We start from the raw sequence: 27,607 nt of genomic DNA on the forward strand, positions 1-27,607 counted from the left end.
AATCACCACAGGACTATTGAGAAATCAACCAGGTATTGGCGCTGTGTCGCTCCCCGCGCTCCCTGACTCCACCTGGGATCCCTTTTGCTGGTTTGCCACTGTTGTGTGACCTGTCCTGTGGGTCCTGCTGATCTGATTCCACATTAAATAAACTGTCTGCTGGCTAAGCGCTATATTGCCCCTCAAGCGCTTATCTACTGTGTCCCTGTGAGAAGCACTGAGCCTGCTGATGCTGCCTGAGTGCGCTGTGATTCTTGAGGCTATAGTAACCCTGAAGCGCTATATCTGCCTGAATTGCTAACCTGACTGAGACTGAGCCAAACTGCGCTGCTGCTCAGCGCTCCCCTGCTGTGGCCTGTGAAGCGCTTTATCCTGCTCACTGCCCTAAGCGCTATATCTGCCCAGCGTTACATGTGTGCTCGGGAGCGCTGCCTCCTCAAAGCGCTATCACTGCCAGGCGCTGCTCCTATCTGTGCCCCGGCGCTTAGACCCGTGAGCGCTGGGCTCCCAAAGCGCCGCCCGACCTGCCGCTAGAGTGCGGGAGTCCTCTCAGCCTCGGCAGCCCCCGGGACCAGGAGGGGGCCGCCGCCGCATCGTTGAGGGCCGATATCACAGCCGCAGCCACGGGCATTCTGGGCCTTGTGCTTGCCGTCACGGCCCGGCGCTCTCTCGGTGGCGCCGGTGCCGCTTTCATTGCCCCCTCGGCGGCCCTCAGTGCCCGGAGAGGGCCGCCGCGAAATTACCTCAGGCCGTGGCAGGCCCCGAAGCCAGGACGCCCGCATCACGTGACGGGGGGCGCCGCGTCATCGGCCGCGCCCCCGCCTTCGTTGCCCAGCGACTGGAGAAGAGGCTGTCCCGCCCCGCCGCAGGCCGCACTGCTATTGGCGGCCGCGGGCGCGCCTCCCCACAGCCGCTTGTGATTGGCCCTGGGCCCCGGAGGCCGAAGAAGGCTTGGGACCCGGGGAGAAACCTGCGCAGGGGCTCCAGATGAGCCCGGGAGCCCCTACCTACCACCACATTCACCGGAGGGCCCTGAGAGAAGCCCGGGCCTTCCCTCCAGCGGGCGAGACCCCTGAGAAGAGCGCTAGAGCGCATGGGTCACGCCGGATCGGCCTGCACACCGCCCAGGCTAGAAAAACCGTCGAGGGGGGGCTCTGAAGTCCACGTGAACCCCCTCCCTCTGCCAGCATCCCAGAAGCCTACGCAAGGGCCCGGGAGGGTCGAAGAGAAAGGTAAATTCCCGGGGGGAGGCTCTGAGATCGCCCCCCCCCCCCCGTGGGAGACTGTTGTTGGGCCCCGTTGGCCCCTTTGTGCCTGCAGGGCTTTGGAAACTGAGAAGGAGCACTGTGTTGACTGAGGAACCCTCGAAGAGGACGCAGGGACTACCCTGTTAGTAGAAGTTAACCCCTGAATGCTCATTTCAAAGCCAGGCCCTGATTAATGCTATACTTCTTGTTGCCTGAGGCCTGGCTTATCTTTACCATGCTCATTCCTACAAAATGAAATGTTCACTTTACTCTACCCCAAGGAAATGTGTTGTTGAACTGCTTATCTTTACTGCAGGAAATGTTTACTCTGGTATTGGACTGTTTTAGTGGTCCCAAGGCCCACAGTTATAGGCCTCAATCCATAAAAGGTTAACCCCTGATTAGAAGCTGTAATAGAATGCCTACAGTACCAGGATGAAGAGAATTAGCGAGGGCTAGGCCCAAACCCTGGGATTATCCATATTTCGCCTAGTGTCCTACTCAGCCTAGGCCTTATGCATGGTTTACCTGTTATTAAATGTTTACTTCTGCTCAGAGAAGTGGTTACTTCCTGGATGAAATGTTGGTGCATAACTAATGAAAAGTTCTACTTCTACTATGGAACTGATTAATGCTCATTTCTGCTGGGAGTGATTCTTAAAATGGTTAATCCTGCACAAGGGGATGTTTATCCTTAATGAAATGTTTTCTCCCCTTTAGTGCCATATTTACTGGAAGCCTACAGTTATTTATTTACATGTTTATTGCTGTGGAACGCTCACCCTTGTTGGGTGAGAAGTGGGTAAAATGCCTGCAGAACTAATAAGATGCAATGTCATTTGGTTGCCTTTGTAATGTATTCCTTACAGGTGCTGACAAGGAGTAAGGCTGAGGTCAGGCCTGTGGTTATCTATACTTAATATTAACTAATATTCAATATTTATCTGATATTTAATATTCATTCCTCTGAGTATTTATTACAAAGTGTTGAAACATATGTATTCTGAAGGAAAACTAATACGTTATTGATGCTATGAACTTTTGATTACCCTGACTCTGCTCTATATATTAAAGTTATTTAACTTTTACACATACTCACTGGAGTGGCGTCACTCATTGCGTGCCCATTTTTACTGTCTCAGTGGTTTCATGTGCTGTGTGGTCGCTTTACACGTAAGCTTTCGGATGCCTACCCGCTCGTGCCATGCTACCTTCGGAGAACTGGTGACCCCAGTTCCAACATATTGGTGTCGAGCGGTGGAATCCAGGACCTGTGACCATGCAGCACCCTCCAGTGAGACAGGGTGTACAGCAATTAGGCTACACACCTATTGTGTGTGCAAGCCTGAGTAATTGACCCCTCCACTGTCTAGCCTGTAGAGTGTATCAAGACCTGTTTGACCTAATCCTGTCACCCACGTCCTGGTATCTTTTCCCAGATTTACTTGAGTTCCCACCTGGCATAATGGAGTTTTGTCAGGGGATGGGGGTGCCTGTTGGGCGGAGAACTGGAAAGAAGGAACTCCGTACCGCTTTGAGGGCATGGGTAGGAGCCCACCCAGAGGGGAGAGGGGATGGGGACCAGGAGGGGCAGGTCACACCCAGGGAGGCGGGCACACCAGAAGACCCAGGCCTACTCCACATTGTTGTGTCTGACAATGTGCTACCGGGAAGATGTTCTGGGGCAGGGAGTAGAGTATCTGGTGGGTGTGCGTTGTCGAAGATGCTAGAGCACGAGAGGGAGAGGGAGAGTCTTGCAACGGAAGAAAGGAAGCTGGTGCACAGGCTTCAGCTAAAAGAGTTAGAGCTGGAAGCCTTGGAGTTATGTGTGCCAGGTACTCCTAATGGTGGCAGCGTACCCGAGGTTCGGGGTTCTGACCAGTCACAGGGTGTAGAACCTGGACTGGGGTTTCAGGTTCAGGAGTTGCCTGACCTGGAGGGTGGGGTACCGGTAACTAAGGACCCTACAGGTGTGACTCCCAGGGGTACCTCTCCGGGTAGGAGGGTGCGGAACTCTGGGAGGGGGTGCGGAGGGAGGAAGGACTCTCCTCTAGCATCGGACCAGCCACAGGGTGCAGATCCTGGGTTGGGTGGCCAGGTTCAGGGGTTGACTGACCTGGCGGGAGGGACCTCTGTATTCAGAGTCCCCCCAGTGGTGACTCTCAGGGGTACTACTCCAGTTGGGAGGGGGCAGAACTCTGAGAGGGGGTGCAGGAAGAGGGAGGACTCGCCCCTGTCAACAGTTCAACCTAAGGGTTTAGACTCTAGGTTGGGAAGGAGAGTGGCACAAAGGTACCACGGGCCTGAGGCTACTGCCCCCCACTCTGAGAAAAAGCAAGGGCCATAGGCTTCTGGATTGCCTGGAGGTCAGTCCTGGCCGCATCCCGCTAGGGAACACCAGTGGGGTTGTTTGATTGGTAAAGAGCTGGTGGATGCCATTGAAGATACGGGTCTGCGTCCACCTTTTTCCGCCCCAAACAGGGAAGCCCATCAAGGTGATGATCGGTCTACCCTGGCTTTTGGCTGGGGGGAGACGTGTGGGACTTGGCCCTTTTCCCAGAAATCTTTCGCTTTTTGCTCCCCTAATTTAGGATGTCCCCCATTGTAATAAAAGGGTATAGGCCTTGTGTAGTGGAGATGCCCTGTGTAAGTTAAACTAATGTTAAGGTGCAGGTGCCCTCTTCCCCTAACATGGCTGCCGCTGATCCCTGCTACTGCAGCGCGGGCCTTGTGGACGCATTCTAGTAGCCAGGAGCTGGCTGGAACCCCTCAAACAATGTATCAATACAAGCCTGCCAGCCTGCCCATATCCAGAATGTGGAACCTCCTAGAACCTCCTAGAACCTTCTGGAACAGGTGAGGTGACACCAACTGCCACTGCCAACTGTCAACTGGTACTATATAAGGAAAGGGAGGGAAACTTTCCTGTCAGATTGAGGGAGCACAGACCTGGGGAAGAACCTACGCAGGAGTTTTAGGCAGTGGGGCCTAGTCAGGGACTTATGATACTGGAAGTGACAGGGCTTAGGTGTTGCCTTCCAAGTGTTGAGGAATCGTGAACTTACCCCCCTGATCTGGCCCGGCGGGAGAGGAACCCAGAGTCCACCTGAGTAGACCGGCTGAGGAGATTTGATATCAGCCATCAACTCCAACACCCTCCCCCTTCAAGGAACCCAGAGACTGCTATTTAAAAGGGCGCAAGAAACATAAAAGCGCAGAGAAGAAACCAAATCACCACAGTACTATTGAGAAATCAACCAGGTATTGGCGCTGTGTCGCTCCCCGCGCTCCCTGACGCCACCTGGGATCCTTTTTGCTGGTTTGCCACTGTTGTGCGACCTGTCCTGTGGGTCCTTCTGATCTGATTCCACCTTAAATAAACTGTCTGCTGGCTAAGCGCTCTATTGCCCCTCAAGCGCTTATCTACTGTGTCCCTGTGAGAAGCACTGAGCCTGCTGATGCTGCCAGAGTGCGCTGTGATTCTTGAGGCTATAGTAACCCTGAAGCGCTATATCTGCCTGAATTGCTAACCTGACTGAGACTGAGCCAAACTGCGCTGCTGCTCAGCGCTCCCCTGCTGTGGCCTGTGAAGCGCTGTATCCTGCTCACTGCCCTAAGCGCTATATCTGCCCAGCGCTACGTGTGTGCTCGGGAGTGCTGCCTCTTCAAAGCGCTATCACTGCCAGGCGCTGCTCCTATCTGTGCCCCGGCGCTTAGACCCGTTAGCGCTGGGCTCCCAAAGCGCCGCCCGACCTACCGCTAGAGTGCAGGAGTCCTCTCAGCCTTGGCAGCCCCCGGGACCAGGAGGGGGCTACCGCCGCATCGTTGAGGGCCGATATCACCGCCGCAGCCGCGGGCATTCTGGGCCTTGTGCTTGCCGTCACGGCCCGGCTCTCTCTCGGTGGCGCCGGTGGTGCTTTCATTGCCCCCTCGGCGGCCCTCAGTGCCCGGAGAGGGCCGCCGCGAAATTACCTCAGGCCGTGGTAGGCCCCGAAGCCAGGACGCCCGCATCACGTGACGGGGTCGCCACGTCATCGGCCGCGCCCCCGCATTCGTTGCCCAGCGACTGGAGAAGAGGCTGTCCCGCCCCGCCGCAGGCCGCACTGCTATTGGCGGCCGCGGGCGCGCCTCCCCACAGCCACTTGTGATTGGCCCTGGGCCCCGGAGGCCGAAGAAGGCCCGGGACACGGGGAGAAACCTGCGCGGGGGCTCCAGATGAGCCCGGGAGCCCCTAACTACTACCACATTCACCGGAGGGCCCTGAGAGAAGCCCGGGCCTTCCCCCCAGCCGGCGAGACCCCTGAGAAGAGCGCTAGAGCGCATGCGTCACTCCGGATCGGCCTGCACACCGCCCAGGCTAGAAAAACCGGCGAGGGGGGCTCTGAAGTCCACGTGAACCCCCTCCCTCTGCCAGCACACCAGAAGCCTACGCAAGGGCCCGAAAGGGCCGAAGAGAAAGGTAAATCCCCGGGGGAGGCTCTGAGATCGCCCCCCCCCCCTGTGGGAGACTGTTGTTGGGCCCCATTGGCCCCTTTGTGCCTGCAGGGCTTTGGAAACTGAGAAGGAGCACTGTGTTGACTGAGGAACCCTCGAAGAGGACGCAGGGACTACCCTGTTATTAGAAGTTAACCCCTGAATGCTCATTTCAAAGCCAGGCCCTGATTAATGCTATACTTCTTGTTGCCTGAGGCCTGGCTTATCTTTACCATGCTCATTCCTACAAAATGAAATGTTCACTTTACTCTACCCCAAGGAAATGTGTTGTTGAACTGCTTATCTTTACTGCAGGAAATGTTTACTCTGGTATTGGACTGTTTTAGAGGTCCCAAGGCCCACAGTTATAGGCCTCAATCCATAAAAGGTTAACCCCTGATTAGAAGCTGTAATAGAATGCCTACAGTACCAGGATGAAGAGTATTAGCGAGGGCTAGGCCCAAACCCTGGGATTATCCATATTTCGCCTAGTGTCCTACTCAGCCTAGGCCTTATGCATAGTTTACCTGTTATTAAATGTTTACTTCTGCTCAGAGAAGTGGTTACTTCCTGGATGAAATGTTGGTGCATAACTAATGAAACTTCTACTATGGAACTGCTTAATGCTCATTTCTGCTGGGGGTGATTCTTAAAATGGTTAATCCTGCACAAGGGGATGTTTATCCTTAATGAAATGTTTTCTCCCCTTTAGTGCCATATTCACTGGAAGCCTACAGTTATTTATTTACATGTTTATTGCTGTGGAACGCTCACCCTTGTTGGGTGAGAAGTGGGTAAAATGCCTGCAGAGCTAATAAGATGCAATGTCATTTGGTTGCCTTTGTAATGTATTCCTTACAGGTGCTGACAAGGAGTAAGGCTGAGGTCAGGCCTGTGGTTATCTATACTTAATATTAACTAATATTCAATATTTATCTGATATTTAATATTCATTCCTCTGAGTATTTATTACAAAGTGTTGAAACATTCGTATTCTGAAGGAAAACTAATACATTATTGATGCTATGAACTTTTGATTACCCTGACTCTGCTCTACATATTGAAGTTATTTAACTTTTACACATACTCACTGGAGTGGCGTCACTCATTGCGTGCCCATTTTTACAGTCTCAGTGGTTGCGTGTGCTGTGTGGTCGCTTTACACGTAAGCTTTCGGATGCCTACCCGCTCGTGCCATGCTACCCTCGGGGAACTGGTGACCCCAGTTCCAACAATAAGTATTCAGAGTTTATCATTTATTGAGGAGTTATTGACAAAATTGATTTAATTGTGACAAGGTTTGTCAGATAGGCATTCTCTTCATTTGAGTGTCCTTATGGAGGGAATTTCATCAGTCTTTTCATTACAGAGTCCCTTTAGCTCTACAAAAAGGTTCATCGGAGGACCCGGTTTGTAAGTGTTTATTGAGTTCTCATGGGCCCAAACTTGTAGTTATTACAGATCCAGTTTTTTTAAATGAAAGTTTATATGAATGGTTATAAAAATTGTACACCGCTTCCGCTGCATCATTACTCTGTTACAACACCCCTGCAACCCTGCAGATGTCTGGCAGTCGGTAAACCCGCCACTGCAACCCCAACAGAATATTAGACTATAGGCAGCAGACGATTTACCTCCAACCTTAGAGAAGAACCACTGGCAGACGGATAAAGCTCCGTCAACATCGACGGGGTTTTTACAATCGAACATGTAAATTGGGAAGGAAAACCTCTGCCAGCTTGACAGATTGAATCAAACCTCCGTTGCGTAGGGTAGGTAGCCTTGGACGCGAGCTATAAATCGAGCCCTCAGTTTCAGTTAACTATTCTGCACTTTGTTTGACTCACTTTGGACTGGAAGCTGACTGAACCTCAATGAAAGCTGTCGAATGGTTTAACCATCATTGCTTGCATGTACATCACTATATTAAGCTTATTTTAAAGACGGTTCTTACAAATCCCCACAATGAAGTGCTTAATTTGAGCCAGTGGTTTCCGGTGTTCAGCACTGGCACTTGAGTGTCGACATCGGAGCTTGTGACTGTCTGCCACAAGGTGGTGCTGTGTGTCTTATTTAGAGATGACCACAACAGCAGTTAATTTTTAATATACATAAAAAAATTACAATAACCTGCTGCTCAAGCCATTCTTATAGCTTCGGAGGTCTGAAATAGTCTGGATTGTCACACTTGTAGGAGTGTGATGGTTAGTAATTGTGTTCTTACTTTCATTACCAGCATGGCAGGGGCAATGTGTGATGCACGCTGCAGTGGCCTCCTGACGAGAGGCCTGGCAGTTATTGTTTTGCAAATTAAGCACTGCCACAATGTATAAGAGAGCCATAGGACAGAGGTCATTGGAGAGGATGCATTGGATTCCTTACTAGCTGCAAATGCGTTTAAGAAACAGGCATGCCTTCTGGCAAGTTATTGATCTCCCCTTTTTCAACAACACTATTGATAAAGGTTTTGACAAGTTGTATCCTTACGATGTATGGGTAAATCACTTCGCCCCAGTATATTAATCATCTTCTTCAAGATCTAAGTCAACCCAAAAGGGTAGGGATCTTCAAATGGACAATTGCATACTCATAGATTTTGAGCTCACCAAAGTAGAGGCCACTATCAGTTGGTGCCCCCAGGGTAAGGCACCAACATGAGATGGGGTACCATCTGATCTGTTTGGAGACAATATTCAACTCTGAGCATCTTTGGTGATGAATGTCCTCAGAGGTACGTCAAAGTGTGGACGCCAGCGTTCTTGGACACATTCAATCAACAATATTTAAGAAGGGAAAGAAGGGTGACCTTAGGTAATAACACCTCATCTCACTCATTGATTTCACTTCCGTAATTGGTAGCAGAATTCTCCTAGAATGGTTCATGGTTTAGGCCCAGGAAAAACAAATCCTATCTGATGACCAATATGGTGGCTGAGGTGGGTTGGGAACAGTAGAGCAGTGTCTCAATCTTTACCTATTGATCAACAAATACTAGAGCCAAGCCAGTAAACCTATGTCAGGCCTTTTTGGATCTTAGATCGACTTTCAATCATGTTAATTTGTCCAAATTTTAGAACATCATAACCAATTTGCATTTGATGAGAATATTGTGTGTTTCCTTAGACAGCTGAGTCTGTGCCAGTATCACATTTGTGGCTCGATTGTCGAAGCCACCACATCTTTTGGATTTGTAAGGAGTGTGCATAAGGTTTGTGTGCTCACCCCTTTCCTTTTTACACTGTATATTAATGGCCTAGAAAAATATCTGACAGAAACTGGTAACGGTCGGCCGCAAATTGGCTTTTGTCTAATACCATTGTTATGGTATGCTGATGATGCCAGTGTTGATTGCAAGGACGCCATGCACTACAGAGGTTATTGGATCAGCTTACCATCTTTGTGGCACACCTTAACCTTGCCATCAATCAAACAAAAACTTATATAATGTCTATAGGCCTAAATGTGTTAAACCTAGAACTTACAAAATCAATAATATCAAGATCAGCTTAATCTCTTCCTTCCCATAACTGGATGTCCTATTTGATGATTTGTGTACCTTGTAACCTCTAAACAAGGTTTGGACTGTCAGGTTTGCAAAGAGTGTAGAGTCACTGGCAGGTTCTCATCTAGGTTGTGGGTAAAATCACTGAAGCAAATAATGGCTGTTTATGACATCAAATGTGCTCAAACAGGCACCTACTGTGCGGGACTCTGAGGCAACACATCTTCACTGGGTATTTAACAAATAGAGAATATATTTCTTAGAATATTTACTGCAGTGTCCACTATAGCCTTATGGCACGCAGTAGCAGGCTATACTGGCCATTAAAGGCCCGCTTTGGCGTTAAAGGCCCTAGACGAAGGTGAGGACCTTTAACAAGGGAGTGGGCCTTTAATGGCCAGTATAGCCCAGCTATAGCGGGATATAAGGCTATTAGAACATTCCGACACTAGAGGGCAGAATGTTCTGATGAATAAAACAAAGGCCTCAGTGAGCCAGAGGTGATTTAAATCCCCTTGGGCTCCACTAGGCCTATGTTCACAGCAGCACCTGTGAACAACAAATATTGAAATGTAGATGAGGTCCGGGATACTAGCCATTAGAAGCCTGGAGCATTCCATTATCTTCAATGAAGCTCCAAACATTCCAATGTTCAAATATAGCCTTTGAGACCCCGTAGCGGGCTCTACCGGCCATTAAAGACCTGCTCCAGTGTTTCGGCTTGGGCCTTTAACAAGGGAGTGAACCTTTATTGGCTGTTAGAGCCTGCTGCCTAGGGCTCTAACGTGATTAGAACATTCCACTCCTAGAGGGCAGAGCAAAGGCCTCACAGAGTCCGAAGAAGTTGAAATGCCCTCGGGGTTCGTGGAGCCGTTGTTAAACATTGGAATATTGATGCTCCGTGCTTCTACTGGCCATTAAAAGCCCTGATCAGTCAATTATCTTCAATAAAGCTCCCAGCATTCCAATGTTCTAATAGTTTTTTCAATTACTTGTAGCACAGTGAACTAGGCATTGATTATATCACAGACTGGTCAATGCAGGACACCACTGGCTTAAACTTGAGAAGGCTTCTAAAATTCTATATTTAGATTATATTAAGAATTATAGAAACTGCTTTACCCTGAGTACTGAAACTGTTTAGTATTATAGAAGGTAAGACCATATACTGCACGTCCCTAGTCACGGTCCGCTTTTGTAACATGTGTAAATGGATTGTGAGAACACACACAGCCGTGTGAGGACATTGTTACATCATATTGACCCCTACTAAAGGTGCTGAGATGGAACCTTACCTCTGCTGGATCATTACCCTTAGCACAGGTACTTCCTCAAATTAACCATCCAGAATTTTTGCTTGACCATATAGTGCAAGGCTACACTAGGGAGAAAGTTCCCTCCTTTCCAATGTGATTCAATCTCAACTCAATCTACTTTGCATTTTCTCTTTTTTTTTCAAATTTTATTTCCTGTGAGCTATTCTGTGATTTGCCAAGTTAGGGTAGTGTTGACATGCTTTGGGTATCTGCATTGCTGTAGGAAATTACATCCAGCAGTCTGTAAAACTTAGATGCACTTTGATGAGGGGCTGGGGTGTGTTACTTGCACCACTCTTTTATATACATGTTTGATTGGCTGCTTCTGTTGTATATACTACAACCTCAATCGTGATTGAGCTATTCCTACCCTGGCTGTATTTTGATATGATAATATGTATTTTATTGTATCTTTTATGGATTTTATCAACAGAATAAAGAGTTATGACGATGATGGTGGTGGGGATGATGATAATGACTTTTGTAAAGCACAAAGTAAATATCTCCTTTCCAGCTTATAAAAAGGGCTGTTGGGGACTCATTGTGGCTCAGACTGTAGAAAGAGAAAGTTTAAACACTCATGCTTCTTTCTTTCTAATGATGCAGGTTTGGACGGAGGATTGTTCTTCTCTGGTGCCTCTTGCAGATTGGAGCTATGGGCAGTGGAACTGCTTTTGCTCCAGATTTCATCACTTATTGTGTCTTCAAATTCCTCACCGGCATGGCCATCTCAGGCTTCATAATCAATGACATCAGCCTAGGTAAGCACAGTAGATGAACAAGTACTTTACCTGTACCAACCAAAACATTCTTCTCTGCTATATAAAATTAATCATGAACCTGCAAATATCTGAAGCTGTGCAGATAAAGTTCTAAATTGGTCAATACTTGTTCAGCTAATTAGTGGCTGAGGTAGGGTGGAGATTTACTGAGCAGTGGTGTAAATGGATGCTTAAAGTGGTGATTCATTGAAAAATTACAAGCAACTTCAGAAACTGATTGTGCCTAGTCTCAAACACAAGCCAATAATAACGCATATGGTATTGCTCTCCTTGCATTTGATAACTTTGTTGGAGCTTGTTTTTGGTATCAATGGATGTACAGCCGAGAGATGAAAATAGTGAACGGCAATCAAAACATTAAGGCCAGCGGTTTTAACCTGTGGTCATGGGACTCCTGGGGGGTCTGCGACGTATACTTAGGGGTCTCCAACGGATGTATGATGTTACAACGCATGCTTTTACCACGCATGCTGTTACAATGCAGTTTTTACAACGCAAACCTTTACAACGCATAGCGCTTTGGGGTGCTGGATAGTGAATAGTTGGATAGTAAATTAAATCTATTCCCTATCCTAGAGCGCCCCCAGCGCAATGCGTTGTAATGGTTTTCGTTGTAAAACCTGCGTTGTAACAGCACTGCGTTGTAAAAGTTTCGTTGTAAAGGATGTTCCCCGTCTCCAACTGCTTTGAAAGTTAAATATTATTAATATATGAATAAAGTGTACATAAATAAAGAAGCCATCTTTAAAATGAACATTTTACAACATTCTGTAAATGTGAAGGAATTTGAACTTGGAAGCTAAAAATTGAGGCGCATATTTACAATATTTTGGTATAGGGCGGTGCCGAAAGTCTGCTAGCTGTGCTGCCCTGCATTGAAAGAAAAGGGCAGGAATGCACCGTATCTACAAGATGTGACATATTCCTGTCCTTTCTGCCAGCACCAGAGCACAAACTGCAGCAGAGCGCCAACGCAAGCACCCTTGCACCATGGTGCAAGGGTGTCTATATTGTTGGCATGATTGGTTTGTGCAGGAAGGGGCACCTTCCTATACAATAACAATCCATGGAGGCGTTTTCCTCGTTCTATGTGTAAAACATGGAAAAATGTAAACATTTCTCCTTGTTACACCTGCTTTCGGAAGAGGCTAGTTTAAGCGCTGCCCTAGATTTATGCTATTTTGTAAATCTGGAGAAGTGTCAAAAAACATGGGTGTTGCGTGGGAACATCCACTGCAACACCCACAAAAGTGACACTCTAGCAGCATAAAGGTGCTGCACGGGCATTGTGAATATGCCCCAAAATTAGTATCTCTGATTAAATCATGGGAGCAGTGGAAATGCATCAAACAGAATATAGTATGGAAAATGGGTGGCCTCAATTGAATCTACAAAAGCTCCAGCCTTCCCATTTAAATTATAAATTTGCCTTGTATATATATTTTTATGAATTTAATAAAATATTTCATAATTTTGGCGTTTGTTTGATGAATGCTTGTGGCAGTATCTTTGTGTGTTTATTTGCAGTTCGAATCACTAGGGCCCAGATGTAGGTAAAATAGATTTACCGATTTTTAATTACCGAATTTTACCGATTCGGTAATTAAAAATCGGTAAATCTAAGGGGTGGATATGTAGGTATTCTACTGATTCGGTAAATACCGAATCGGTAATGCCCATTCATTCCTATGCTTTGAAGCCCATAGGAATGAATGGGCATTACCGATTCGGTATTTACCGAATCGGTAAATACCGATTTGCACAAGGGTGCAGGGGGTGTCACTTTGACACCCTCTGGCACCCCCAAAACAGGCTCGGGTGCCATGTGGCAGGCATACATGCCCTAAGGGCAAGTCTGCCTGTCACATGGCATAGGTGTGCATGCACACATGTGCATGCACACCGGAATCGGTATTTTACCATCAAATTGGATTTGATGGTAAAATACCGATTCTGTAAGGCCTCTGGGACTCTGAAGAGTCCCACCTACATCTCGGTGCCTCAGAATCGGTAAATTTACCGATTTTTATTTTACCGAATCGGTAAAATTACCGATTCGGTAATTTTACCGATTCGTTAAAATAATGCCCCCTACATACCTGTCACCCATATACCGGTCGGTAACGGCCGAAAATACCGATTTTCGGCCGTTACCGACCGACCTACATCTGGCCCCTGATGACTTAGGTAGGCTACCTGGCTTCCAGTAATGGCTCAGTAGGGGTCCTTGGATTCTAATATTTATTTAAATGGGCACCCCACTTTCACTAATGATAAAGTGGTGGTCCAAAGAAGTCAAAAGGTTACGAACCACTGATCTAGGCAAGTTACCAATTAGAAACATTTAACGAATGCGCAAAGTGGGAAAGTGCCCTGTGCTACCAACTTCCAGTGCTCCCCATGGTAAATTGGTATAGGAGTCTGCACAGTGCGCATAAAGAAAGATACACGTGTTTTCCTCTTTCTTGCTTACTCATTTTTCTATGTGCCAGATCTGGCGGATGTATGACGTTACAACACATACTTTTACAACGCCTACCTTTACATCGCAAGTTTTACAACGCATACCATTATAACGCATAATGCTTTTGGGCGCTGGCTAGTGAATAGTTTAATTTACTATTCCAACTCCAGTCCCCGTGGATAGTAGGGAAGGTGTTGGATAGTACATTAAACCTATTCCCTATCCTAGAGCGCCCCCCAGCGCTATGCGTTGTAATGGTTTGCGTTGTAAAAGTTGCGTTGAATTGGTAGTTTGTTGTAAAAGTTTTGTTGTAAAGGCTGTATACCGATCTCTCTACCTCACCTTTGTATTTATCACTACAATTTTGCATTCTTGCTGTTCCTCCTCTCTCTTGCTCTCTCACTCCCTCTCACCTCTGTCAGTTTTTCTAACTTACCATAGCCCCCTTGGTAATAACCAACTTGTTATGTTTCACTTTGTGACCATGACCAGCATGTTCTCTATTGCACTGTGTTTGCCAAGATTCTCTATTCAAGAGTGTTCATATGGTTTGTTGAAGAAATCCTACATGTCAGTTGCTGCTTCCACTGCGTGGATAGGACATTTCTCCTTGTAGATGCTAACTTGAAATAAAGATCTTACTGCTGATCTTCACAACGCGTTACGACCTACTTTGTTACACTGGCGACGATCTGGCGAAAATAAAAGGACTCGGAGATTCATCTACAGCTTCCAGATAGAAACTTCCTAACCAGGGCTGGACTGGGAACCAAAACTGGCCCTGGCAAAGAGCTCGGCCAGCCCCCCTCGGAGCAGCTGAGCTGGTTGCCCAGGCCGGTTTCGGACGATTTTGTTACAGGGGCCGATTTTGCAGCCCTGCTGCAAAAACGGCCTCTGTGATAAAAAGGCCCCCAGGGTCCCAAAATCGTCCCCCCACCCTAGCGGCCCACCAGGGAAACCCTGGTGCCTGCTACGGCCAGTCCTGCCCTGGTTCTAAAACAGCTGTTTACATGACGATCCTCTGCCCTGCTCGCTGTTGACTTCATACCAAGAGGAACTGTTTCTATTGCTCCGGCTAGCTCCCTGCTTCTCCTTTACTTTAAAACAAGCTTTTGCAGACAATTTGGGGGATTTAAAAAAAACTTACCATTCCCTCGCACACATATTTTTCCTCTCGCTCATCTTCCTGGGGCACTCAGCCAAGCAGTGTTACCCCAGCAACTGTGTTCCCTTCTCAACAACGCCACCCCATTCTTCTGCGGCATTATGTAAGCTACGCATAGACTCACAGGGTAACTGTGGCACCCTAGATCTTATCACCAAGCAGCATTCCCGTCGCTATATTCCCATTACGGTGTTACCTCAACATGGAGTATCAAGGGGTTACCGTGGAAACCCGCGTAACAAGTAAATTATTCTGTCACTGCTATCTACGACGTTACATCAGCCAAGCTTCGTTTTTAAAGGGATTACTGTGGCAACTCATTTCCTTCAACTTCATTAATCAGTAGCAGTGGCAAATTCACTCATCTTAAGTATACCACAGTTTCTGCATCTGTTGTTAATTTTCTACTGCCTTCCTCATTGACGGGCACAACTTTATCTTCTGGCCATTGTAAAAGCCTGTAAATTCATCTGCGTACATGCGTGGAAATTTCAGCTGCTTTCCCCAAAACATCTCTACACCAACTGTTTGCCTCAACTTCCAGCTTTACTACAGTGATAAACACACTGCTTTTTAAAAGTGCTTTCACCACCTTGCTATTTTACTGTTATACTGTGATAGGCACAATTTTCAACACTTCTGCAGTGATAAACACACTTCTATTCAAGTGCTGCGTACTACAGTGATAAGCACACTGTTTATTTTTAAACTGCTTTCACAACCTTGCTATTTTACAATTCTACGGTGATAGGCTCACCTTTCAACTCTACTACAGTGGTAAGCACACTACCATTCTAGTACTTTCTACTACAGTGATAAGCACACTAGTATTTAAAGTGCTTTCACCACCTTACTATTTTACTGTTCTATGGTGATTGGCACACCTTGTTTCACAGTGTTCTCACACACTCACTAAATTTCAGAGTCTATTATCCTCCCTGTCAACGGTTGCTCTTGCAATGCAGAACTTCACTTCGCCTCCTTTCCAATCCAGGTGAACCTTCCATTCGCTGGTCAAAGTGGAAGAAGGTTTTTCTCAATTTCTCAAGAGTATGTGGAGTTTAATTGAATGCCGAGAGGAAGTCCCCTTTGCTCTTACACTGTCTGCGCTTAGTGGGGGAAGACATTTTTGAACACTTACCAGAACTGACTAATGACAAATCAAATAGCCTCTATGAGTTTCAAATCTGTTTAAAGAAACTAGACAAGCATTACCTCCCTAAAGTGAGTACTGTTTTAGAGAGATATCACTTTGGGAAGTGTATACAATTGGCCCAAGAGTCTGTTGAGGTATATATTGCACACTTACTAAAACTGTCTTTTACCTGTAAATTTGAGGGTACGCTTGAAGAACGCACCTGTGATCAATTTATGTTGGGTTACAACATAGAAAAAGTCAAGGATGAATTGTGGCAGAAAGATGCCCCCAAACTAGATGAGGCCATCTCGATTGCAAAACGCCTTCAACACTCTCTTGCTTGTGTTGAGGGTATAAAAAAGGAGAACGGCGCCAGTGGTGACAAAAAGTACAGTGTGACCAAGTCTAAAGTTCTCAGATCAAGTGAAACTTTACCTCTAAAATCCAAGGACGAGCTTTACTGTAAAGTTTATCGCTGCGACATGATTGGCCACTTGGCTAATGACAAGTCTTGTCCTGCTTTAACCTCTAAGTGCCATAATTGTGGGAAAGTAGGGAAAGCTTGTCGAGCAAAGAAATATTTAAAAAAACAAGCCAGTGAAAGAAGTCTGCATACAGAATGAATCTGATTCAGACCCTGATGAACTACACTGTGGTGAGGTGTTGGTTAAGGTTGTCCAGAGTATTGGTAAGAGTTCTAAGAGTCCTGTTGATAGTGTTCAAGTGAATGGTCGCACTGTCAAGATGCTCTTTGACTCTGGGGCGAAAGTTACATTAATCCTGAAAAGCTTTCAGGACACTACTTTATTCAACAAGGTGATGGTTTTCAAAACTGATATCAAACCTCTTGCATATGGTAGACAACCTATAAAACTATTTGGTTATTTTGTGGGTGATATTGAGTACAAAGGTAGACTTACTGCCGGGAAGATCTATATCACGTCCAGGGGAGACAGTATCATGAACTGGCTCCATCAAGCTGATCTCGGAGTAACATTGATTCCTGGGGACAATCCATGCATTGTTCTAAAAGAAAGTTTCCCTCCGTCATTCCCTAGTGGTGTCAATAACCCTGAGTCCATTAAAATTGTTCAAGTGAGTGACTTATGTAGTGAGTTCGAACAAGTCTTCAGTGAAAAGTTGGGTTGTCTATCTGACTATATACACAGAATCACTCTTAGAGCTGAAGCTACTCCTGTCTCTTGCAAAGTACTCAGTCTGCCTTTGGCGCTGAGGGAGCCCATGTGGAGTCAGCTAGAGAAGTTGAAGAAAGAAGGCATCATAGTGAAGACCGAGGCTAGTGATTGGTTGGCTCCTGTTGCTCTCGCCCGCAAGGCTTCTGGTGAGGTGAGGCTGTGTGTAGACCTTTGCGGTCTAAGTCCTGCTGTTATTGCTGACAGGTACTCTCTCCCTAATATTACGGAAATGTTGACCCAAATAGAGGGGGCTGAAAGTTTTACTCCCTTTGATCTAAGAGCCGCATACCACCAGATTAGGATTGATAGGGATTCAATGAATTTGACAGCCTTCATCACTCCGTTTGGGTCATACAAATTTGCACGTCTTCCCTCTGGTCTCAGTTCCACAGCCTCTTTCTTCCAGCGAGCTATGGAGGATGTCTTACATGGGTTGTCTGGTGTTAAGCTATACCAAGATGATGTCCTGGTACATGGTTTCTCACAAAAAGTTCATGATGAGAGGCTCAGGGCAGTTTTAGAGAGGTTTAGGTCTCGCTGCTTGACCTTACGTGAAAATAAATGCAGATTCAACCTCTCGGAAATTGATTACTTGGGACATAAGTTGACGAAGGATGGGGTTAAACCTAGAGATCATCTGGTAAAAACCATTGAGAGTCTCCCTAGTCCTCAATCTAGGGATCATTTGGTCACCTTTATTGGCATGGCCGAATACTATAATAAATTTGTCCCACAGTTTGCCTCACGCACGTTTACCCTAAGGTCACTGTTAAAAAAAGTTGTTAATTTTTTATGGTCGACCCAGTGCCAAATAGAATTTGTGCCTTGAGTTGTGCTCATTCCATTTTGCTTACAGATGCAAGTTCTAAGGCTCTGGGTGCCGTCCTCAAACAAGTGAAAGATGGGAAAGAAATGACAATTATTTTCCTCTCAAGAGCACTAGTAGGACCCGAAGTACAGTACTCGTTCATAGAGAAAGAAACCTTGTGTATCCTTTGGGCTATTAGGAAGCTCAAAAGGTTTCTTTGGGGAATCTTGTTTGTAGTGGTCTCTGACCATAAACCATTGAAAGACTTGTTCACTAAGAAGAGTCTAGATGCCGTCCCCTCAAGAGTTTGTAGGTGGATAGTCGCACTGCAAGAGCATGACTTTGTTGTAAACTATATCCCTGGTGCTGAGAACAAAGTTTCAGACTGTCTTACTCGCCTAGTTCAATCTAATTCAAGTGTTACCCCTGATGGCTTAGAAGACCTTTGGGAAGATGATGATTACAAGGTGTGTGAGGTCATAGCAGAGGTTTTGAGCAAGGAAGTATGGAAGGCTTCAATGGGAAGTGATACTGCTCTTCTTGACGTGTGTAGGTTGGTGACTGAAGGGTGGAAAGGCATAATAGGCCTGAGTGGGAAAGCCTGTAAGTTCTGGAATGTACGTGACGCATTGTCCATTAGCTCTGGCTTACTGTTGAGAGGTATTAGAATAGTTCCTCCATCTTCTGTCAGGTCGAGAATTGTCCACCAAGCTCATCAGGGACATCAGGGCATTTCAAAAACCAAGGAGAGGATTCGCTTACACTTCTGGTGGCCTGGCATTGATCTTCTGGTTGAGCGTATGGTGAGGGATTGCACTGAATGTAATATGTGTGACAAAAGGTTTAAGACTAGAGTCCAACCCATGGTTGTATGTGACGCTCCCACACGCTGTTGGCATGAGGTAGCCTTAGATCTCCTGGGACCTATTACATGTAGTTCTCATCAGTCCTTTGTCTTAGTACTGATAGACATGTTTTCTAGATGGCCGGAGATCAAGATTACATGAAGGACCAAAACTAAAGATGTGGTTGAGTTCCTGGACAATGTCTTCTCCAGAGAGGGACTCGCTGACTGCCTCTTGATGGACAATGGGGTTCAGCTGGTCTCGAGAGAGATGGAAGAGTATTTGTTGAAAAGAGGTATTAGACACAAATGTTGTGCTCTCCATCATCCAGAAACAAAGAGATGGAAGAGAGGTTTAATCGAGTCCAGAAAGAATCCATCCAACAAGCTAAGGTCCAATTCAAGGACTGGAAGTCAGATATTGTGGAGCGTGTGATGGTTTACCGTCTCACCCCCCACTCCACCATGAATAAGGTTCCCTTTGAACTGTTTAGGGAACGTCGTCCCAACTCCCACATGTTCCAATCATAGATGAGGGACAAGTGTTCATGTACAGATTCAGGTGTGATTTCTGGTGCGGTACCCTGGCAAGAATCACAAAAGTTGAAGTCCTTCAAGAGGAAGAGTTACTTTGATGCCAGGCATGCTGTTTCATACACACGTGTGAGTGGGTGACAAGGTGAGAGTTTGCTTGCCCCAGAAGTCCAGGGGTCTTTCTAAGTTTTCCTCACCGTTTGTGGTTAAAAAAAAATCAAAATGCTGCGGAATTAAATGATAAACAAATTTGGAACTTGAGTACGATTGCTCCTTTGTGTACTAATGGTCTTTCTGTGACAACAGTTCCAGAAGGTTCATCCAAGAGTAGGCCTGTGTTGTGTAGAAGTTCTCGTACCAAGAAGGTTCCAGTGTTGTTTCGTGACTATGTTTTACACTAGTGTTCCTGTTCTTATGTTTCTTTTATTTTCTTTATGTAAAGGGGAAAGGTGTGTAATAAACAACTTGTTACGTTTCACTTTGTGACCATGACCAGCATGTTCTCTATTGCATTGTGTGTTCCAAAATTCTCTGCGGACCCTTGATGCCTTCTTGCTTCGTGCAGAGTAAGCTCTTCTCCATGAAATTGCTCTAACAGAGAGAAGACTGTCCCTGGAACCTAAATCTTCCCGGGGCGGTCTGACCAGGTGGATGCCCCTGGTAATATCGATCACCAGGACTGTCCTTCCCCTACCAGGACAGAGGGAAGCCATCCCACAGTAGCAAACAACAATTTCATGTCAAGGGTTGAAAACACCAAATCTATAATAAACACCAGGGGCCAGAAAAGAAAGATCAATCAGGGTAATAACTTCCCTACCCAACCCAGGAAAAGAAAGGTGCAGGGCCAAAATAAACCTACCCATCCAGCCCCAAAGAAAGGTCGTAAAAGCAAAACCACGAGGGAGGAGTTAGAGGAGGTGGTTAAGGGGCACTCACCCGTAATTAGACCCGCTACAATAGTACCTTCTACAAGTCCCCCAATAACTCCACTAGGCACTGACAATTTAGAGTTCTGGAAAAAAATAGGAGGGCTGATTACAACCCTATTAGAGCCCCTACAACAAAAACTAAATCGCATTGAAATAAGCATAGAAAAACTTGAGCGGCTGCAGCAGCTTTTGCCAAGTCATCCAGGTCCCCACACTAGCCAGCCCCCATTGACCAACCGTCCCAATTGCCCCAGTGTCAGTGATAACACACAAACAATAGGAGACGATAGGACCCTTCCTACACAAACAGGACCCACAAACCCTGGCCTGACGACGGCACTGCAAACACGCCAACTGGCTCCCCAAACTAAGAGTCAGAAGATGGCAGGTATGTCCTCTGAACTTTATAAACCACAGGCCCTAAGTTCCGTGCAGGAATGCTTATTAAGAATCCAAAACGAGCCCGCTTCAGGTAGAGCAGGACACGATTGTTCAAGGAAATTACCAACGCGAAATGCACAACACAGCGCACCACACATACCTAGTGGACTATCAAACTCAAATACCCTATACCTTCCCCCAGAAGCCACTCCCTATAGAATAGTGCTGGCCATTGTTCCCTTGTTGCAAGACGGCACTAAGGAGCATTGGTCTTCACTAAAAAATAAAGCACTGTCTCTGCTAAGCTCAAGTTCTGGAATATCCCCCCCACTCTTCTCGGAATTTAAAATGGTTAGACGGGTTGGTTGGATAGGCAGATCAAACAAGCTACTGGGGGGGACTGTGTGGTGCTTTCTTTCTTTTTGGGTCGCCCAACTTAGTCCAAACAATCCTTGATAGGACGGGAACTTGGTCAGTTGAGTAAACAGGGATTCATATTTTACCTCTGGGGTTTTTCTATAAGCCACCTGCCATAACCAGATGCTATATGGGATGGATGATGGTGGGGGATGGGCACATCCAAGATGTAACATCACAGTGAACAATTGTTTTGCAGCTCTGGGTAACATGGATGATAATGATTGACTGAAGCCACTCAATGATGAGCCACTCACCAAGTAGGGCAGCTAGAAGAGGCCTATGGCAATCCGAACCATCCAGGCAGTACTTGGCTGAAAAAGAGCACAGACCCTAGTGACTCCTAATCTGTTAGTCCTAAACCTGTCCCCTTTGAAATCTATCGAGTGCAGCCCGAGGCGAACAGAGCCGATACAATCAAGTTTTTGAGTGTGGACCAGACATCCTACACTGTCAGCATTGCATTGCCCCATATGCAGGGTATAGTAAAGATAGGTGGAATTAGAAGTGGAGAAAGGAATGAGGCAATGGGAATTTTTGCTCCCAATAATAATAATGCGGAACCACTATTTGAAATTTACAACACACAACAGCTGATGAATCTCCCTCCTACAGTCAGTCAGTCAGTCAAAACACTTTATTCGATTACTTAAACTCATAAAAGACAAGGTAAAAATATTTATAAAAAACATTCCATATCATATATATACAATCAGTGCTTTCAATCAGTTATAAAATATACAGTTGGGCCAAGATATACATCATCAGTTTAAAAAAAAACAGCTAAAACAGCTAAAAGTCAGGCAGGGATTCTGAGGGCGGCTAATCTTTTGTTATTGATCCAAGCAGCAGCCACCAAAATACTAGCAACAAAGTAAATGTCGCGAGTGCTACTGAACATCTGCAAATAGATCAGAACGGGCCTGACTTGTGAAAAACCCGCCTCTCTCAGGATTGGCACTAAAAAATGTTTCCGGATCTCAGAACAATACTCACAAAACATAACAAAGTGCATTGTGTCTTGTGTGGATAAATTATCACAGTGGCATGGGATATAATTTTCGGGTTTACCCCATATAGGAAAAACGCCTAGGGTTAGGTGAATTAGGTTAATGAGGAGCTGTAAGTTCTGGCATTGGTCCAAAGTGCTCCTGTGCTCTCTGAATCCATATTGGAGGGTTGAGAGGACCCTCCTGCCATCAAACCAATCCCTAAGTTTGTGCAAAATGACTCTGCCCAAGATCTTTACTGCTGAGTCTATCAAAGAGATTGGTCTATAGCACGAGGGGTCCCCTCTAAACCCCTTTTTAAAAATCGGGACTATGACAGATGTAGCCCACGACACTGGAAACCCGGCTGTACTCGAGGCATTAAAGACATTAGTCAAGATTTTAGCCCAAAATTTAGGGAAACATCTATATAGGTCCGCTGGTACCCCATCCGGGCCTGGGGCTTTATTTTTTTTACATATCTTCGATTGCTTTTTCCACATCAATCACATCGAAGATTAAAGGAGACACACCCTGAAAAAGGATGTTATCTGCTTCCAGCGAGTCAAGACCCTCATTATCATAAATCTCCCTAAAGTGTGAAAGCCAACGATCGTCAGGAATGACACGTTCCATATTTGAGTTCTCTTGTTCTGAGAAAAACGAATGGTTTATAGTCGCCCAGAACGTACTACTATCACGTAGAACTTCAATTGAGAGAAGATTGTTCCAAGCCTCCTCTTTTATTTCTTGCTTACGTTTGGCAATAGCCAGTTTATACGTCTACCTATAGTTAGCAACGAGAGCCCTATTTCTAGGTTTTATCTTCAACACTTGGAGAAGGGCGCCATGGGCTTTGGAACAACTACTGTCAAACCATCTTTGTGCCTTATTAGGTCTGGCTTTATTTTCAGCCTCTAAATCCTTAGCAATCTGACTACATACAGCAACATAGGTACCAATAATCTCCGCACTGGGAGCAGAACTATCTAAACAAATTGCCAAGTTTGCATTAGCCTTAATAGAGAGTTCCTCAAAAAAGACTTCAGGGACCATCCTGGACCATTTAATCCTTCTCCCCTGATCTTTTGTGGACAATTTGCCAATCTCCCCCCTCCCACTAACCTTAAAACCACTCACTTCACCTAAGTCCACCTCTAAGATGACCGGATTATGGTCACTAAACGTAGAAGGTACCACTTTATAGGTTGTGACCCTAGGTAAAACAGCAGAGGATGTAAAAATGTAGTCAATGACTGTACATGACCCTTTTCCTGTGAAGGTAGGGACCCTCTCCACCCCCTCACCAAGACCTGACTCAAATAAATTCATATTGGCTAGGAGGTCCTCTAGGGCCTCTCCCTGTCTACTGTGTTCAAAATGTGGAACCACAGAGCTGGGCGGCCCTTGGAGATCATCTAAGTGGCAGTCCCATCTGCAAGCGTGAATATTAAAATCTCCCGTGAGAATGACATCGAAAACAGTGTTATGATTTATTTTGTAATCTGACAAAAAATATTCAAGAGCACCCAAATGTTGGTTGGTCTGCTCGCCATCTTTGGCATTATAAAAGTTAATTATTAAAAAATTAGGCGTGTTTGGGATGATCCACTCCAGAATCAAAATGTTGCTGGAATCTAGCTCCAGCCTTTTAAAAACACCTTTCAAGTTTAATGAATTAAGGAGAATTAAACCTCCTTTAGGTCTACCAGCTGTCCCTGGTGAAGCTGGAACGACGAAGCTTGAATAACCATCCATACAGAAATTTCTTGATACATCCCATGTCTCCTGCAGGGCAATGATATTGTATTGTTTCCCAAATCCACCCAAATATCATAATTTCTTTTGAGCCTAATGCCTGCCACATTCCAGCTCAAGATCTTACATGATGATGCCCGATTAGCCACCACAGCTCACTCCCCATGACACTTTCAATATTGTATAGTCAATCGTTATCTTCCATGTGTGTCAGGGGTGAAAAATGATTAATTAGACCTATGTCCGTATTTAACTGTTTTGGGGAGTAGCGAGTTGGTTCTGAAACTAATTTGACTCTTTCCACCCTCTGAAGGGACCCCCCCTGCTGTGTAACTCTGTGTAGTATCGTGCAAGCTTTTAGGGGCCAACATGGGCCTCTTGAGAATGGGCAGTGGAAGATATCTAGTGGGGGTATTTGGCTATGCCATAGCTGGAGGATAAAAATAGCCCAGGGGTACTGGTCTAATGCCCGAGTTATCCAACTCTGAGGCATCCCAAAATAGTCTGCCAGCCATATTCCGACTGTTAAAATGAACAACCACACAGTCCCCCCTGATTCACTTAGGTCGGTGTCCAATCCAGCTAACCCCTTCTGGCCATAATAATAGATGTCGAAATATCTAAGCCTCCACTGCTATGTTGTGCACACCAGTGTCTGGGTTGCTTTAGGAGGTAAATACAGCCACCAACGGTGCGGCATCTGGGGGAGATCCAGAGTAGTACCAAGAAAATTCTCCTGCCTATAGCTGGGGGAAGACGGCCTCAGGAATTTTTTAACCCCTGGATTGGTGGTCCCTAGCACTGCGTTATTAATAGGGGGTATACTTCCTTTAGCCATTGGGGGATTTTTCCCATTAGTTCCTAGGTTCCTGTTCCGTGAGTTATTACTCATTGGTTCTGATGTAGGAAGTAAAGTGCATTGACCCAAAAATCCCTCCTCCTCCACAGGATTAGCGAGTTGGGTTACCTGGGCCTGTCTGGCCAACACTTGTTGGCCTCTATACTCATTAATAAACAGGTCAATTTGTTCACATTTTTTTAACAAGCCCGCTACACAGGCATTAAGAGTGTCTACAATGTCCTTGGCGATACCCACTAAGGCTGGCTCCAGACGTGAAATGAACATCTCCTCCACCAGTTCGGCCAAATTATCAGTGGCATTGGGATCCGTACATTGTGCAGCAACAGTATGTTTTTGCCGCTTTGAGGTCTTCTTGATCAATCTACGCTTCCCCAAAGTACGTTGTGCCGGGACACCAGAAGATTCCCCACCCGATCCACAGGCCTCCCTGCGGCATCTGCAGGGTCAGATTGAGGCTCAGTCACCATTAATGGCTTTGTGATCACAATTAGTGGCTCCAAGGGTATGTTCGATATAGGCGCAGGCAAGGGGACAGGCTCTTCAGGCACTGTAGTAGGGGGGCCAGCCTCAGTTCTTTCTCTGCGTTAGCAATTTCTTTAAATAAAACCCCCACAGCTGAAGTCAGATATGAGATGATCGATTCTGACTTCCTCGGGACCTTAGCCTTTTTGCCCTCCTGTTCCCCATTGATTTGCTGATTACGCTTACCCATTTGAAGAGATCAGAGGGGTGGCCCGGCCCGACCTCCTGCGGCCTCCGACGGCCACAGATGGCCTGCCCTTTGCCCGGGCTTAGCCCGGCGCACGCCCGCGCGCGTCCCGCGTGGTGGGAAGTGCTAGTTGAATATATCCACCCCCCGGTAAGAAGGGGAGGGGCAGGCAGTCCGTTCGTGGCCCCGTGGCAAGCTGGGAGCTGTAGGGGCTGTTGATTAGCCCCCCGCGCTTGCTCTCCAAAACGCACACCAGCGATGTGTCTCCCGCGAAGCGGGAGGCGCGAGAAGTTTTTTAAGTCCCCGGTGAGAGGGGGAGGGGCAGACAGTCCGTTCATGGCCCCGCGGCAAGCTGGGAGCTGTAGGCGTTGTTGATTAGCCCCCGCGCTGGCTCTCCAAACCACATACTAGCGATGCGTCTCCCCTCATACAATCATAGAAATAAATCAACCTATAGTTAGGAGCGATCACTGCCCTTCGGACAAGGAGCTCGAAAACCATAGTAATCCCACAAACCCTTCACCAAAGCCCCCAAAAAATGTTCTTGGAATATTGCAGGTCTCCGCTCCAAAATTGACAATCCGGAGTGGGTTACCTATATCCAAGATTTTAACATATACCTGTTTCAGGAAACCTGGGATAGGGAGACCTCACATAGATCAGGTTATATAACATATAATCTACCGGCAATATCAGGGGGGAAGGGCAGACCATCTGGGGGACTCACCATTTGGATTGCTACATACTTGGGTTGTACAGTGAAAAAGGTAGAGACGTCATCTAGAGATATTATTTGTGTCATCTTGAGCCCCACCTGCAGGACTAGACTAGTGCTCATAAATGTGTATTCAAGGCCAGTAGGGTACGGGCAACAGTCCCCCACACTTGGTACACTACTATCATTTGTGTCCAAAGCCATAGATAAGGGCATACTGATATTGGCTGGCGATTTTAATTGTCAGCATGCACCTTTGAAGAACCTTGAGGCTGGGCACCTAAATGAGGAGGATCTACACTGGGCCATCCCTGTGGCTAATGCTCCACCTGTCCGGATATGGACCCCTCTAGCTCTACAGAGGAACACCCTTTTTTTGACTCATTCACTTAGGGCGTGTAATGGGCACTCTAACTCTGACAGTCCGGCAAATTTCTCCTATAATAATGCGGGTTCCTCTTCGTTCTTAGACTACATCATGGTGAATACTAAATCATGGCATAGGATGCTTAATTTTAAGATCGTCCGCAGATATGACAGCGATCATAATGCCCCGACCCTAGGAACTGGACTCTCCATATAGTGGGGACGCCCACAAGGGCCACTTGTTGAAAACCCCAGGCCCAATTTTAACTAGTTGCATGAGGAGAGTAAGATGGGGCACCCTATGTGAACTATCTTCTCCCTATCAAATAATCATGCCATATCTGGAGGTAGCGTCCCACCTGAGTAAGTCTGAAGCTCCTATCTGCCCAATTAATCAAATTGCAGAAAACCAACAAGGTCTAGTGACAGCCCTGGCAGATAGTCTCACCTATTTTGCACAAGCAAGGGAGGGCAATGTACCCAGACACTCCTGGCACAACGATAAATGCAGAAAGGCTTAAACAACCCTGCTTACAGCCATTAAATCTAATGACAAGCGGGCAATAAAGGAAAGTAGATTATCATATAAACACGTAATCACGCATTCCAAAAAGGAGTGGGAAGGGGAAAAATGGGAAAGTCTGAAAGACGCTCTGAAAAGGAGGGATATGAGGCCCTTTTGGAAATTTATTAGCACAGCCTCAAAGGAGGACAAACAAGCTATTGAACCCAACCTGGGTGCTGAGGTATGGAGGGTCCACTTTCAATCACTTTATACCAGGCCAGAGGGCACTCTCGAGCACCCAGAAAATCATACCCCTCTTTTATATACAGCTAGTCCGGAAACACCTGCAATATCTTTAAAAGATGTAATGGCTGCCATTGCTTGAGTAATCCCTGCAAAGGCACCAGGGTTAGATAGGATCTCCAGGGCCCTATACCACACTGAACCCGGTGTTTGGGCTCCGTACCTATGGAGTATCTTTAATGCCATCTTGCAGGGAATGGA

The 27,607-nt window shown here is 46.3% G+C and overlaps 1 protein-coding gene across 1 annotated transcript in view; it reads left to right on the plus strand.

Moving 5' to 3' along the window:
- LOC144783272 (solute carrier family 22 member 6-A-like) overlaps nucleotides 1–27,607 on the plus strand; it is a 758,531-nt gene that overhangs the window by 17,913 nt on the left and 713,011 nt on the right. The window contains exon 4 of the mRNA XM_078662336.1: nucleotides 11,145–11,299. Within this exon, the coding sequence (XP_078518462.1) occupies nucleotides 11,145–11,299 (155 nt within the window). The remainder of the gene's footprint in view (nucleotides 1–11,144; nucleotides 11,300–27,607) is intronic.

Source organism: Lissotriton helveticus, chromosome 9, assembly GCF_964261635.1.
Source record: "Lissotriton helveticus chromosome 9, aLisHel1.1, whole genome shotgun sequence".
Classification (NCBI taxonomy): domain Eukaryota; kingdom Metazoa; phylum Chordata; class Amphibia; order Caudata; family Salamandridae; genus Lissotriton; species Lissotriton helveticus.